Source organism: Enhydra lutris, unplaced genomic scaffold (assembly GCF_002288905.1).
Source record: "Enhydra lutris kenyoni isolate GAN:26980312 unplaced genomic scaffold, ASM228890v2 scaffoldscaffold28, whole genome shotgun sequence".
Lineage (NCBI taxonomy): Eukaryota > Metazoa > Chordata > Mammalia > Carnivora > Mustelidae > Enhydra > Enhydra lutris.
The window spans coordinates 22,019,449-22,034,946 of NW_019154112.1; the positions used below are offsets into that span (position 1 = coordinate 22,019,449).

General features: G+C 36.9%; 1 protein-coding gene across 1 annotated transcript in view; it reads right to left on the bottom strand.

Moving 5' to 3' along the window:
• The window catches only part of LOC111152380 (hypocretin receptor 2), a 108,164-nt gene that overhangs the window by 30,490 nt on the left and 62,176 nt on the right, over positions 1-15,498 (bottom strand). Inside the window, exons 2-3 of the mRNA XM_022510908.1 lie at positions 8,289-8,467; positions 436-679 (exon numbers count right to left, since the gene is read on the bottom strand). Coding sequence (XP_022366616.1) covers positions 436-679; positions 8,289-8,467 — 423 coding nt within the window. The remainder of the gene's footprint in view (positions 1-435; positions 680-8,288; positions 8,468-15,498) is intronic.

A 15,498-nucleotide genomic window follows, 5' to 3' on the forward strand; every position in this document is an offset into this window, starting at 1 on the left:
CTCAACTCCAGTCAGGTTCCCAGGCAGGACATGGGTTTAAAATGAAAATTCCCAGTTGTATCTGAAGCCCATTAAGGAACTTGACACTATCCCTGTCTTGTAAATGTTAATTATTCCAGAATACATATTTGGATCATATAAAGGAGCTTTTGTTTTGTTTTAGAGAATTTAAGAAAAGCTGACATAATCAAATCTGAGTTATAGGAAAAGCCCTTCCTTTCATTCCCTATTTGAAAAATATGAAAACCAGCTAACTACATAGTATTTCCAAAGGACCTATTAGGCAGACCTAATCTGTGAAACTGTTGGTTTTCATGCTTTTGCAAAACAATATTAACAGGTGTCAATAAAATGCACAAGGCCAGCTTTATAACGGCCATGCAAATAATACTTTTAGTTGCACTTTTGTCAGTTTATGGACCATAATGTACTCACCACCCCAGCGCTCATCACACACTGTAAAGAGAGTGGTTTTATTGGCTAAGCCGGGAAGCATGGTGCTGCACTCCATGACGATGGCCTGAGGAATCATTATAATGCCGGAGACGATCCAGATGATGACAATGCTGTTCCTGGCCCTCTTGGCTGTGCTCTTAAACATCAAAGGATGACAGATTGCATACCATCGATCCAAGGCAATGCAGCTCAGTGTGAGGACAGACACGGACACTGACACAGTCTAGCGAGGAAAAGAACATAGAACAAGAGAAGCCCTTGGTGTTAAACGGATCATTCTTAATATACTTATCGTAGTAGAGAAAGGGTTGCACAGATAATCAGGTTCAAAGTTGTGAGAAAATATTTCATGTAAGGATTTTTAATAAATAATAATATTAAAAATATATTAGGTAAAACAGCTTTCTTATTAAACGTGATAAAGGAGCTATGAAGACATTGCAATCATTTTATGCTAAAAGTGTTATATGACATGTCTTGCTTTTAAAATATCATATAGAAATTTGATTGCAGTGCATTTAATGAGCATTTTTTAAAAATTATGGATACCTCAGTCTATATTTTCAAATAACAAAAGTTATTCGTACATTGGTTCATTTCAAGCATGTTGTACCCATAGGCAAGTATTATGTTAGAAGCAAACTCTGTACGGATCTCCTCACCAGAGTTTGCTTATTGTTGGTGTAAACAACTCTCCTCTAAAACTCAAATAGGTTCATCTAGTCCAGATTTCCATAATTAACGCCATCATAAGTGATACTTTAACTTGGAGCTTTAAGGAAATAGTAAAGACAACATGTTAAGCATGCATATACCCACATGATCAGTTTATGTAATTATATGCAATATGTACTCCTAAATGGATGAACCACTGATTCCAGTATCACTCTCAAAATCCCATCTCTAAAAAGAAACCTCATTCCCTTTTCTTTTCTTCTCAGTACTTACAATAAGTATTACGTGATATAGTACAGTTATTTTCATTTAATTAATTTATTATCTGTCTTCTCTATTGGAACAAAGCTCTGTGGCAGGAAGGACTGCTCCTGTTTTTGTTTATTTTCACAACCTTGTCTCCATACCTACCTGCACAATGTTTGATGTGCTTAATTTTTTTTTTTTTTTTTTACTTAAGGAATAGTTATAAGCCTCAATCTAAAGTAATAAATGTGCTCTGGTCCTTTTTCTCATATTTCTGTCCTGGTTGTATTGATCCCACCCTGTGTGGAAGGTGAGCCATCTCTATTTCTTACCTCAGGACCTTCTTTGTGGATGCATTGACTTCCAGTGCATATGACTGAAAAGGATCTAAGAGCCTGGGCAGTACAGGAGAAAAGTCTCTTGGCTAATAGTCAGGATGGCCAATCTGTTTTCCCTCTCCCACCATCTAGTTGTACAGTGTTGGATTACCCATTTTATCGTGTTTTTTTTTTAAGATTTATTTATTTATTTGAGAGAGAGAGAAAGAGCACACATGTGTGTGTAACAGGCAGGAGGCAGAGGGAGAGAAGCTCAAGCAGACTCCCCGCTGAGCCCAGAGCCTGACATGGGGCTCAGTCTCATAACCCATGAGATCATGACCTGAACAGAAATCACGAGTTGGGCACTTAACCGACTGAGCGACCGAGGCACCCCACCCATTTTACAGTTGTAAGCCAAAAGCACATGTGTTGTTATTTTTTTCTGGTAAGTAAGTGAAACTTACAGGATACAATTCTTGTTACTCTGATTCTTTTGATTCTTTCTGGAAAAGGCGGTATAGTTTGAAATCAATTCTGCAACCAGGTTTCCTGAGTATGAATCCAATCTCACTTGATAAATGTATGATCTTGGCCAAGTTCCTTAACCTCTCTATACTATAGTTTTCTCATCTGTAAAACTGGATGATAATAGTGCACAACCATGGAATTACAGGGAGAGTCAGTTGAGATGTGAAATGCCTAGCCCTGGTCTGTCCCATAATTGCTGTGTAAGTGGTAGTTATTACTTATTATGATTATGGCAATGATTATGGTGATTATACTATTAGTTTTCTCTTCCATTCTCAAGCTTAGCAGTCTAGCTTTTAATTGGAACAGGCTGCTTTTTAGTGAGGAAAAAAAAATCACAGAAATTATAAGTAAAAGCCTAAACTAGACTACATTATTGAAGGTTTAATTGCATTTTAAATGTAACCCTAAAGGCTGAACTCTATCAGAGAAAGTTTAGATTGGTTGATGACTCCTGAGAATTATTTGGTCCACATTAGAGCTAATTCAAGTGTCCTTCTTAAACCAACCACTTTGCCTCCCAACTCCCATTTTTTTCCTTGCAAATATGCCAAGCACCCAGGGACCCCAATACTATTGGTAACTTGGGAATAGAACCCGTGGTACTTTAGATCTGCACAGCTGACCTTTCCTAGTTTCTGGGCTAGGGCTATACTTATCCAATTTAGCTATCAGAAGGGTAAAATGCTCAATAAGACTTAGTGATTTATCATTCATGAATTCTAATCAACATAAGTAAATGGGATAGAAATAGCATGATTCAAGTTAAAAAATCATTTCTAGTATTTTCCTTTACTATTAAATAGTAATAATTAATTAAAAAATAGTTCACTTGAAATACTGCCATCCAGTCAACCAAGGAACAGTCATCTGTTACATGAAAGAATATGCTGTTAATCTAACAGTAGGATCCATTGAATGGACCCTTGGCAATTGATGATTTAATATTCACTGTTTGACTACTGTATTTGCTGGTGCATAATACATACTAGCATCCAATTAATGACATTTTCTTGGGAGAGTATATAAAGTTGCATCTTATCCCGAGTGATTACAAATGAGTTTCTTACTGCTTTCACTTCTGGGAATGTACTTCTGCGTGCCTTTTTCACTTGGAATTTGATATTAGCTTAAATCAACTGGGTACCAAATCATTTGAGAATGAATCCAGTGGAGAGTATGAATGTTATAAATTAGGTGGGATAAGATGATGTGAACGTCTGCTATAGGCGCTCGACCTTTTACCCATACTATGGGCACTCTGTGGTCAGGGGAATGCTGGAGACTTGTTCCAGTAAATGATGAGTCTGTTCTATGCTAGCATATAGCTATGACAAAAGACCTCAAAGATCTATGGCAAGTAGAAATGGAAATTCAGGGGCACCTGGCTGACTCAGTCGGTATAGCATGAGACTCTTGATCTCTGGGTTGTGAGTTTGAGCCCCACATTGGGTATAGAGATTACATTAAAAAATTTTAAACTCCCCTGGGGATAAAAATATATTATATGTTTATAAAAAATAAAAAATTTTTAAAAAGCATAAAAATTTTAAACTAAAGAAAAAGAGAGAGAGAGAAAGAAAAAAATAAAAGAAATAAATTTTGTTATATCACAGATCTGGATAGAGGGACTGATAGGCTGGAAGGTGAAAAAGTGTTACTGAGAGTGAAGGAACCCTATTCCATCACCTACCACCCACCATCTCCATCTGAGGTGGCTTTTTGTTCTTCTTTTCCTGACATTGCCTATGCAGAGCTTCTTCTGTAATTGAAAAAAAAAAAAGAAGTCACTCTAAAAAAGTAGCCAACTGCTCCTATAAGTGTGAGAAGGAAAATGAAACATGTCTTAATTTTCTAAGAAATTTATGTTAATTATTTGATACATAGCCCAGTTAATGTTAATAGTCTTAGATTTACAGAGTTACTAAAGATACAAAAGTGTCATTTGAATTATTCAGCAAAGCTTTATTACATTTGTGAGATTTTTAAGATTTTTGAGCATTTTGAGAAGTGTTATTATATATCAGTCATAAACCTAAAGGTTTCTTTATATTGTATTTAGAAGAAAAAGGACATATAAGTCATAGAAAATTAATACATGTCCTAAGAATATCAAACATAACAGAATAACCTTAAAATCTGGCTGGATAAACACTTTTGTGATATGTTTTTAAACATTCAGTGGGACATAAGTTTCATATCAGAGACTGAAACATCAGTTTCAGAATATCACAACTAAGGGAAAACAACTATTCAAATTCGAATGAACAGCTTATTGTCCATTGATACTGTTCATTCCATTTGGGGAAATTCTATGGAAAATGGCCAATAAATGTTGAGAGAATTTGAAGATACTAGTTTTACCAGGGCACCAAGTTTTTTGTGCATATATAATTTTTCATCAAGAAGTAATGCTGAATGAGGTAATGACTGGATCTGGTCTTTTTCACTTGACTTACATCTTGTGGTTACTCTGTAGTTTTCCTTGGCCTATGGAGGAGAGAATCAGTTGAGGTCTTGACTAGACAGGACACTATATATAGAGAAGCTAACAAAATCTCTCAGGAAAAGATGTTTCATCACTGTAGGACTTGTTAATAAGTTGTGCTAAATGAAATAGTACTATCAATAATTTTAAGAGGGACCCATGTCCTGCATCACTTACTGGATACACACTACATCCAGATGGTCCTTGAGTGTTCACAGAAGAGTCTGGAATACCTGGTCTAAAAGAAGTTATCATGTACATTAGAGCAGGACTGTACCTACTACAGGAAGATCCACTCCTCCCTCATCACCCCACTGTTCATTGGGGAATCTTCTAGTTTGTAGAGAGAGCATAAAGTATTCTCGCTCGGCCAGTAGAAGAGTCCGGACAACAGCAGGTATCTTGAAACTTAAGAGGATCCCTCAAAATTTCCCCTGGGTGGTTATTAAAACCAAGAGATAGTAAAATATTAGAATTCTGGGTTATTTGTAATGTCTCCTATGTCTCCACGCAAAACTGTAAGACTAATTTGTTACTGATTTTTTAAAAACAAGGATACTTTTCTCTGTTGCTCAATGTACTACTTATCTCAAAACAGAAAAAGTTACTGAAATTTATTTTTGTAACATATTCATGGTTTTCATCTGATTGACACAAACTAACCTTCTAGCTAATGTTTGCAATAAAGCTTACAATGTCCATGGCATTTTACACTTGCTATTCTGTCAATGATGTCTAAACTTATCTAAAAGATTATCACTTTTCCTTATGAGGTTATTGAAAAACTATTGAGCTAAAGATCTCTTCAAAACACTTCAGATCCAAAGGCATAAATGAAACAAGATGGGATCCGGAGGGAGAGAAACCATAAGAGACTCTTAATCTCACAAAACAAACTGAGGATTGCTAGGGAGAGGGGGGTAGGGAGAAGGTGGTTGGGTTATGGACATAGGGGAAGGTATGTGCTATGGTGAGAGCTGTGAAGTGTGTAAACCTGGCAATTCACAGACCTGTACCCCTGGGGCTAATAATACATTATATGTTAATAAAAAATAAAAAAATTATAAAAAATTAAAAACTTTAAAAATAAAAAAAAACTTGAAAAAAAAAACCCAACATTTCAGATCCAAAAGCTTAATCAACATAATTTCTAGCAATGGGCTATTTATGTCTCCCCCAACTTTTGTTTTTAATTAAAACTTTATTTTTGGAGCTACATTTAAGATCACAGCAAAATTGAGGAGAAGGTACAGAGATTTCCTATACATTCCCTATCTGTCCCATTATCAACATCCCTCCACCAGAGTGGTACATCTGTTATAACCGATGAACCAACACTGACACACCATCATCACAAAAAGCTCATAGTTTATATTTTGGTGCACTCTTAGTGGTGTACATTCTGTGCATTTAGAAAAGTGTATAATGACATGTATCCACAATTACACTATCATATCACAATCTTCTGTGCTCATCTCTGGCAACCATTTATCTTTTTACTCTCTCTAGTTTTGTCTTTTCCAGAATATCATATTATAGAAATCATGTAACATATAGCCTTCTCAGATTCAGCTTCTTTTACTTAGTAATACACATTTGAGTTCCCACATGTTTTTTCATGGCTGGACAGTTCATTTTAGTGCTGAATAATATTCTACCTGGATGTCTGGATGTACGATACTTAATTTATCCATTCACCTACTGAAGGACATCTTGGTTGCATCCCAGTTTTGGTGGTTGTGAAAAAACTGCTATAAACATTTGTATGCAAGTTTTTGTGTAGATGTAAGTTTTCAACTCCTTTGGGTTAATACCAAGGAATGCAACCGTTGGATCATATAAAGAGTGTGTATAGTTTTATAGGAAACTCCCAGAGTGTGTATCAAAGTGGCTGTACCATCAGCAGTAAATGAGAGCTCCTAGTGCTCCATATTCTCACCAGCATTTGGTGTTATCAGAGTTCTAGAATCTGGCCATTCTAATTGGTATATAGTGGTATTTCTTTGTTGTTTTAATTTGCATTTTGCTGATGAGGTATGAAGAGGAACATCTTTTCACATGCTTCTTTGCCATCTCTATATCTTATTTGATGAAGTTCTGTTAAGGTCTTAAGGGCCATTTTTTAAAAAATTGGGTTGTTTCCTTATTGTTGAGTTTTAAGTGTTCTTTGTATATTTTGTATTTCAGTCCTTTATTATATGTATCTTTTGAAAATATTTTTTTCTGGGTCTCTGTCTTCCCATTCTCTTGTCTTTCACAGAGTAGAAGTTTTTAATTTTAGTGAAGTTGGCTTATCAATTATTTCTTTCAAGGTACATGCCTTTGGTATCGTATCTAAAAAGTCATTAATATAACCCAAATCATCTAGGTTTTCTTCTTTGTTATCTTATAGGAGTTTTATAGTTTTACAATTTTTTTAAAGATTTTATTTATTTATTTGACAGACAGAGATCACAAGTAGGCAGAGAGGCAGGCAGAGAGAGAGAGGAGGAAGCAGGCTCCCTGCTGAGCAGAGAGCCCAATGTGGGGCTCAATCCCAGAACCCTGGGATCATGACCTGAGCTGAAGGCAGAGGCTTTAACCCACTGAGCCACCCAGGTGCCCCTATAGTTTTACAATTTATACTCAGGTCTACAATCCATTCTGAGTTAATTTTTGTGAAGAATGTAAGGTCTGTATCTGATTTGTTGTTGTTGTTGTTGTTGTTGGCATGTCCAATTGTTCTACCTGCACCAATTTTTCATTATTGGCAGCATTTTTTCATCCTTTCCAAATACTGTGATCACCATCTGGGAACTGGATGGAGTAGGGAATGAGGGGTGGAGGATGGTTACAAGAAGACAAGTGGAGAATGGCACAATCTCATTCACTGTCCAGTTGCTAAAGAGAATCCATCTCTTTGAGGGATGTGATTATGTTCACTAGTTTGAAAACATTTCACTTTCAAAAATTTTTAGAGCTATCAGAATATCCATCACAAAATTATTCTCTGAAAGTATTTGTTCTCAATTTTTTTATGGTACAATTCATTATTATCCTTCTCTAATAATTGAATCACAAAGAACTTATGTATTTATCTTGATGGCATACATTCAATAAAGCAGAACAGAGATTCCAAACCTGGTAGTATAATTCAGAACCAACACTAAAATCTGTTTACTGTATTTGCTTTGATCACATGGCTTTAATTTCTCAGTGTGAAACAAAACCACTTATAAAAATAGACAGAACTTGCTTATTTGAATGAGAAGAGCCCTAATCATTAATTTGTTCAATTTCCTCATTTTACAATGGAAAAATTAGACATCAAAGAAATAAAAGGGTTGTTCAGCATGTAATGACTTGAGGATTCTGTTGCTTTATCTTTTTTTACCCAGAACTTAACTTATTTACCCCAAAATATCAAGTATTACTTTTCTCAACTTTGCTAATTCTGTAAGCAAGTGTATTTGTCTCTTAGCTCACTAGTTAACCTAAAAGATGATTACAAGTGAAAATACTTTTCAATATTTAATAGAAAATACTTTTTCAGTAACTTCTGTGTTTGGATAAAAAGAAGTGTGAAAAACAATTACCTGTAAATATGGAATAACTTTACAGAGGGACTGTCCAAAGAACCAGGTCTCAGTGATGTCTACCACCAATGTGGCTGGGAGGCAGGTAATTGTCACGAGCACATCAGCCAGAGAAAGGTTGACTATGAAGTAGTTGGTTACCGTCCTCATGTGGTGGTTCTTCCACACTGCCACACAAACTAATTTGGGGGGGAAAAAGAATAGTTACTATTAAGGACTAAATATTCATATACTCACAAAATTCATATGTTGAAATCCTAACACCCTGGATGATGGTATTAAGAGGTGGGTTTTTGGAGGTGAATAGTTCATCATGGTAGAGCCCTCAAGAATGGGATTAGTGGGGTACCTGAGTGGCTCAGTGGGTTAAGCCTCTGCCTTCAGCTCAGGTCATTATCTCAGGGGCATGGGATCAAGCCCCATATCAGGTTCTCTGCTCAGCAGGGAGCCTGCTTCCCCCTCTCTCTCTGCCTGCCTCTCTGCATACTTGTGATCTCTCTCTCTCTGTCAAATAAATAAAATAAAATAAAAAATAAAATCTTAAAAAAAATGGATTAGTGTCCTTATAAAAGGGACTTCAGAGACATCCTCTGATTCTCCCACCTCTTGAGGACAAAGTGAAAAAACTGTTGGCTATGAACCAGGAAATTGACCCTCACCAGACACTGAATCTGCCACATTCTCAATCTTTGACTTCTCAGATTCCAGAGTTGTAAGAATTAAATTTATGTGGCTTAAAAGCCACCTAGTGTATGGTATTCTGTTATAGCAGCCCAAATAGACCAAGACAGTAACTATACAAAGAAAATAGGTACTGATCCTGTAAAGAGCACAAATAACTGTTGAAAAAGGAAGATGATGTAAGACTATACTGTTTTCATTGAATCAGTCTGTGTGAATGTCGAATCCATGCTTAACATCAGTTCATTTACCTTACAAGACATTTCTCAATGGATCATAATACTGCATTCATTTCTACTTGATTTTGAATTGTGATTCCCAGAAGTTTAAGAACGATCTTTGATTCTTTTTTCTATTCCCTCAGTGCTCAGCTTGTAGTAGAGACATAAGAAATATTTACTGAAGTGAGATGAATTAGGAGCCAGCTATTTTCAATGAACTGCAATATTTGCCTCAACCACGATGTTTACCCCATCTGTCCCAAACTCTGCATTTGGATCTTTTAACTGATGAAGAGGTTTAAAAGATAAAATCCAACATTTTTTCAGCTCCTATTATTGGCAAACACTGGTCTATATGGTTCATATCCTTAAGTCATTTAATCTTGATAATTCCAAGGGAAGACATTGTTACCATCATTTTATACATGCAGTAATTGAGACACAGGGAATTTGTGGAGCTTGGCTAGGGACAAATGGCTCATAAAACACAGAACTACAGCTATAACTGGGATTAAACACCAAGTAAGGGTTATATTTTTGTTGGGGGGGGTGAACTAGTTAGAACAAAGCACACATAAACTCTAGAGACTCAATCCTCTTTCCTATTACTCTTTTTTTTAAATTTTTTTTAAATTTTTTATAAACATATAATGTATTTTTATCCCCAAGGGCACAGGTCTGTGAGTCGCCAGGTTTACACACTTCACAGCACTCACCATAGCACATACCCTCCCCAATGTCCATAACCCCACCCCCCCTCCCAAACCCCCTCCCTCCAGCAACCCTCAGTTTGTTTTGTGAGATTAAGAGTCACTTATGGTTTGTCTCCCTCCCAATCCCATCTTGTTTCATTCATTCTTCTCCTACCCCCTTACCCCCCGTGTTGCATCTCCACTTCCTCATATCAGGAAGATCATATGATAGTTGTCTTTCTCCGATTGACTTATTTCGCTAAGCATGATACCCTCTAGTTCCATCCACGTAGTCGCAAATGGAAAGATTTCATTTCTTTTGATGGCTGCATAGTATTCCATTGTGTATATATACCACATCTTCTTTATCCATTCATCTGTTGATGGACATCTAGGTTCTTTCCATAGTTTGGCTATTGTAGACATTGCTGCTATAAAAATTCGGGTGCACGTGCCCCTTCGGATCACTACGTTTGTATCTTTAGGGTAAATACCCAGTAGTGCAATTGCTGGGTCGTAGAGTAGTTCTATTTTCAACATTTTGAGGAACCTCCAAGCTGTTTTCCAGAGTGGTTGCACCAGCTTGCATTCCCACCAACCCAGCATCACCTTGATCCCCAAACCAGACAAGGATCCCATCAAAAAAGAGAATTACAGACCAAAACCTTTATGAACACAGATGCGAAAATTCTCACCAGAATACTAGCCAATAGGATTCAACAGTACATTAAAAGGATTATTCACCACGACCAAGTGGGATTTATTCCAGGGCTGCAAGGTTGGTTCAACATCTGCAAATCAATCAATTAGATACAATACATTAATAAAAGAAAGAACAAGAACCATATGATACTCTCCATAGATGCTGAAAAAGCATTTGACAAAGTACAGCATCCCTTCCTGATCAAAACTCTTCAAAGTGTAGGGATAGAGGCCACATACCTCAATATTATCAAAGCCATCTATGAAAAATCCACCACAAATATCATTCTCAATGGAGAAAAACTGAAAGCTTTTCCGCTAAAGTCAGGAACACGGCAGGGATGTCCATTATCACCACTGTTCAACATATTACTAGAAGTCCTAGCCTCAGCAATCAGACAACAAAAGGAAATTAAAGGCATCTAAATTGGCAAAGAAGTCAAACTATCGCTCTTCGCAGATGATATGATACTATATGTGGAAAACCCAAAAGACTCCACTCCAAAACTGCTAGAACTTGTACAAGAATTCAGTAAAGTGTCAGGATATAAAATCAATGCCCAGAAATCAGTTGCATTTCTCTACACCAAGACAGAAGAAAGAGAAATTAAGGAGTTTATCCCATTTACAATTGCACCCAAAACTATAAGATACCTAGGAATAAACCTAACCAAAGAGGCTAAGAATCTATACTCAGAAAACTATAAAGTACTCATGAAAGAAATTGAGGAAGACACAAAGAAATGGAAAAATGTTCCATGCTCCCGAATTGGAAGAACAAATATTGTGAAAATGTCTATGCTACCTAAAGCAATCTACACATTTAATGCAATCCCTATCCTCTCTATTACTCTTGATGACCTCTAAACATCACCTCAAACAGACACATTTTTAAATACTTTCAGAGTCAAGTCTTCTTCATTGCCTCTCAGTTTATCCTCATTTTTAAAAGCTGTTCTATCTTATTCAATTGCTCTTTATGGAAAGAACAACCAGTTCCTCAATTCTCTGTCTTCCTCTGTGTGGTGTATCCAAAGGTTACATAATCACTGCCTCAAGAATTATATAGGTGTAAACACTGCTACCCACATCTATTGATGGGTTGCTTCACTGGCAATAACTGTGAATTTGCCTTGGGTACCATCAACCTGTCAGAGCTGTCACCTATGCACCCAAATGATGCAGTGATTAGCAACCTTACAGAGTGGAGAAATAAAAGCACATTTTGTTAAATTTATGTCATTAAGTAGATTTCTTTTTGACAATTATGTCCACTTTATAAAAGTTTCATAAGCTGAAGAAACTGAAATTATCTTTGTCACCAACAGATGCTAACTTAATAAAATCTCTGAATTCCTGAGGATTTAATTTTGAAAACTTCACATCTTTCTCTAATTCCAGTACATTAGTACCCAAAAACTCAGATGAACTTTGTTAGGGTAAACCATAGTCTTTATTATTTGAAAGTGATACTGATGAATGATTTACTTCCCAGAAGCACTTGAAGACACACACACACACACACACACACACACACACACACACAGGTATACTAGCAGTTGACTAACACATTACCACGGCTTGTTATGAGAAAATTAATATAAGCATTGCACCACTGATATTTAGTCAACAAATGGTCCAAATGATACAATTTTGGATTTAGGAAAGAAAATATGACTTAAAAAATACAAGCAGTTCTAGATTGACTCTCAATTCCCCATATTTTGGAAGAGAGACAATGATGGAAAGACAGTGTTAATGCATTATGACTAGCCAATATGAGAAGTATATTTTTAGGAAACATTTCTATACTATTTACTATTTATTATACTATTATACTATTTATTATTTACTATGTATCATGCCCTGTTCTAAACAGTGTGAATTATTAAATAGTTAAATTCTCATTACATTTTAAGTGATTGCTATTACTATTCTTGTTTAACAGTTGTGAAACTGAGGCTAGAGAGATTAAGGAAACTACCTAAGGACAAATAGTTTGTAAGTGCTAGAGCTTAGATTTAAATCTTATCCATTGTGCTATGCCATCCTAATATATCTTTTTTTTTTTTTTAGTATAGTTGACACACAATGTTACATTATTTTCAGGTATACCATTTAGTGATTTGTCAAGTTTATACATCACGCTATGTTCACCACAAATGTGGCTATACCATCTGTCTTGTTATATTACTATTACAGTATCATTGAGTGAACTTGTTAGGCTCTGCCTTTTATTTCAATGATTTACTCCTTCCATCTGTTACATCTGATAAGGGGTTAATATCCAAAATATATAAAGAACTTATACAACTCAACCCCAAAACAACAAACATTCTGATTTAAAAATAGGCAGAGGCCCTCAATAGTCATTTTTCCAAAGAAGGTATACAGATGACCAACAGACATGTGAAAATATGCTCAACATCACTAATTGTCAAGGAAATACAGGCTGATATCCAAGATCTGTGAAGAATTCCTCAAATTCAACACACACAAAACAGATAATCATGTTAAAAAATGGGCAGGAGACATGAACAGACACTTCTCCAAAGAAGACATACAAATGGCTAATAGACACATGAAAAAATGTTCATCATCATTAGCCATCAGGGAGATTCAAATCAAAACCATATTGAGATACCACCTTACACCAGTTAGAATGGCCAAAATCAACAAGACAGTAAACAGCAAGTGTTGGAGAGGATGTGAAGAAAGGGGAACCCTCTTACACTGTTGGTAGGAATGGAAGTTGGTGCAGCCACTTTGGAAAACAGTGTGGAGATTCCTTAAGAAATTAAAAACAGAGCTATCCTATTGCAATTGCACTACTGGGTATTTACCCCAAAGATACAGATGTAGTGAAAAGAAGGGTCATCTGTACCCCAATGTTCATAGCAGCAATGGCTACAGTCGCCAAACTGTGGAAAGAGCCAAGACACCCTTCAACTGATGAATGGATAAAGAAGATATGGTCCATATATAGAATGGAGTATTATGCCTCCATGAGAAAGGATGAATACCCAACTTTTGTTATCATCACAGATGGGATTGGAAGAGATTATGCTGAATGAAATAAGTCAAGCAGAGAGAGTCAATCATCATATGGTTTCACTTACTTATGGAGCATAAGGAATAACATGGAGGACATTGGGAGATGGGGAGGAGAAGTGAGTTGGGGAAAATCAGAAGGGGAGACAAACCATGAGAGACTGTGGACTCTGAGAAACAAACTGAGGGTTTTGGGGGGTAGGGGAGTAGGTGGAGAGGTAAGCCTGGTGTTGGGTGTTAAGGAGGACATGTATTGCATGGAGTACTGGGTGTGGTACACAAACAATGAATTTTGGAACACACACACACACACACACACACAAATAAAATTAAGAAAAAGGGAAATACAAATAAAAAACACAATGAGATATCATCTCATACCTGTTAGAATGGCTAAAATAAAAAAAAAGAGAGAGAGAGAGAGAGAGAAAGAGATTGGAAGATGGCAGTGGAATAGGAGGACCCTAGGCTCACCTCATCCCACAAATACAATTAGATAACTATCAAATCATCCTAGATACCCCAGAAATTGACTTGAAGACTGGAGAACTGACTCCACAATTAAAGGTAGAGAAGAGGCCACAAAAAGAGAGTAGGAAATGCAGAGATGAAATTTGTGAGAGAAAGAGATCATGGTCAATGTGGTGGGGAGGTAGCCACAGTTGCAAACCTATCACGTAAGAAAGAAGAGCTAGAGATAGACTAGCACGCAAGGGAGTACACAGGGAAAACAAATCTCCATAGCAATTATGTTGGAAAGCAAGAGGGGCTGGATTTTGTGAGTTCTTCCAAACAGCAGGGCTTAAAGCCTGGAATTTTATATTCAGTGGGCTTTACTGGAACAGAGCCTGAAGGACACTGGGGCTGCTCTTAGAGAAAAGGAAGGGCAAATAGCCTGAAGCCATAAAGCATGGAAACAGATATCTGAAGTGTACTTGGGGCACACAGTGGGGAGATTATTCATTCACCTCAGAGCATGTTCCAAAAAGGCAGCATTCAAGAAGAGACTCTTCCAGGAACAAAGGAATTGGACAATGCCATTTCCCTCCCCCATCCTTTAGCATAAGCACATGGCTACCTATGGGAAATAGCACAGTGTCCACACTGGCTACCTAACTTGCTTACATCAAGACCCACATCAGTGGAGCTGCCCCTCCCAATCATGCTCTTCTCAGTCTCAGCACAGTGCCTCACCCACCCCCAGAAAAAGTGACCCAATCCCTTGCTCACACTGTGTTTCCCAATGTAGGAGTTTTGGAGAGTCTCACTTCTTGAAGCCACAGTGACAGAACTTATTTCATAAACAGACAAGACCACACCTAGTTAAAATATGTTACATTCCAGCCAGGGACCAAACACTGCCCACAATGGGCAATGAAAGCCTCTGGTGATGGCTGACCTGAAGGACAAAGCAACAAGGACGAAATAACAGAGCACACACAGCACATGTGGAGACACTCCTGGAAGCACCAGGCCCTGGAGAACATGGGACACTATACACCAAGGCACTACACAACCTCTTTTTCATAAGGCCATTACCTTCAAGAATAGGAGATGTAGCTGACTTTCTTAACACATAGAAAAAAGCATAGTGATTTAGACAAAATGAAGAAGACAGAGGAAGTTATTCCAAAAGAAAGAATAGGATAAGGCCACCACAGGAGATCTAAGCAAAAACAGATATAAGTAACATATCTGATAGAGAATTTAAAGTAATGATCACAAGGATACTCCCTGGACTTGAGAAAGAGTAGAAGACATGAGTGAGATCTTTAACACAGAAAAGAAATAACATAGCAGAGAGAAAAGGCTCAATAAACAAAATGAGAAACATGCTTGATGGAATGAACATTGGCTGGAAGA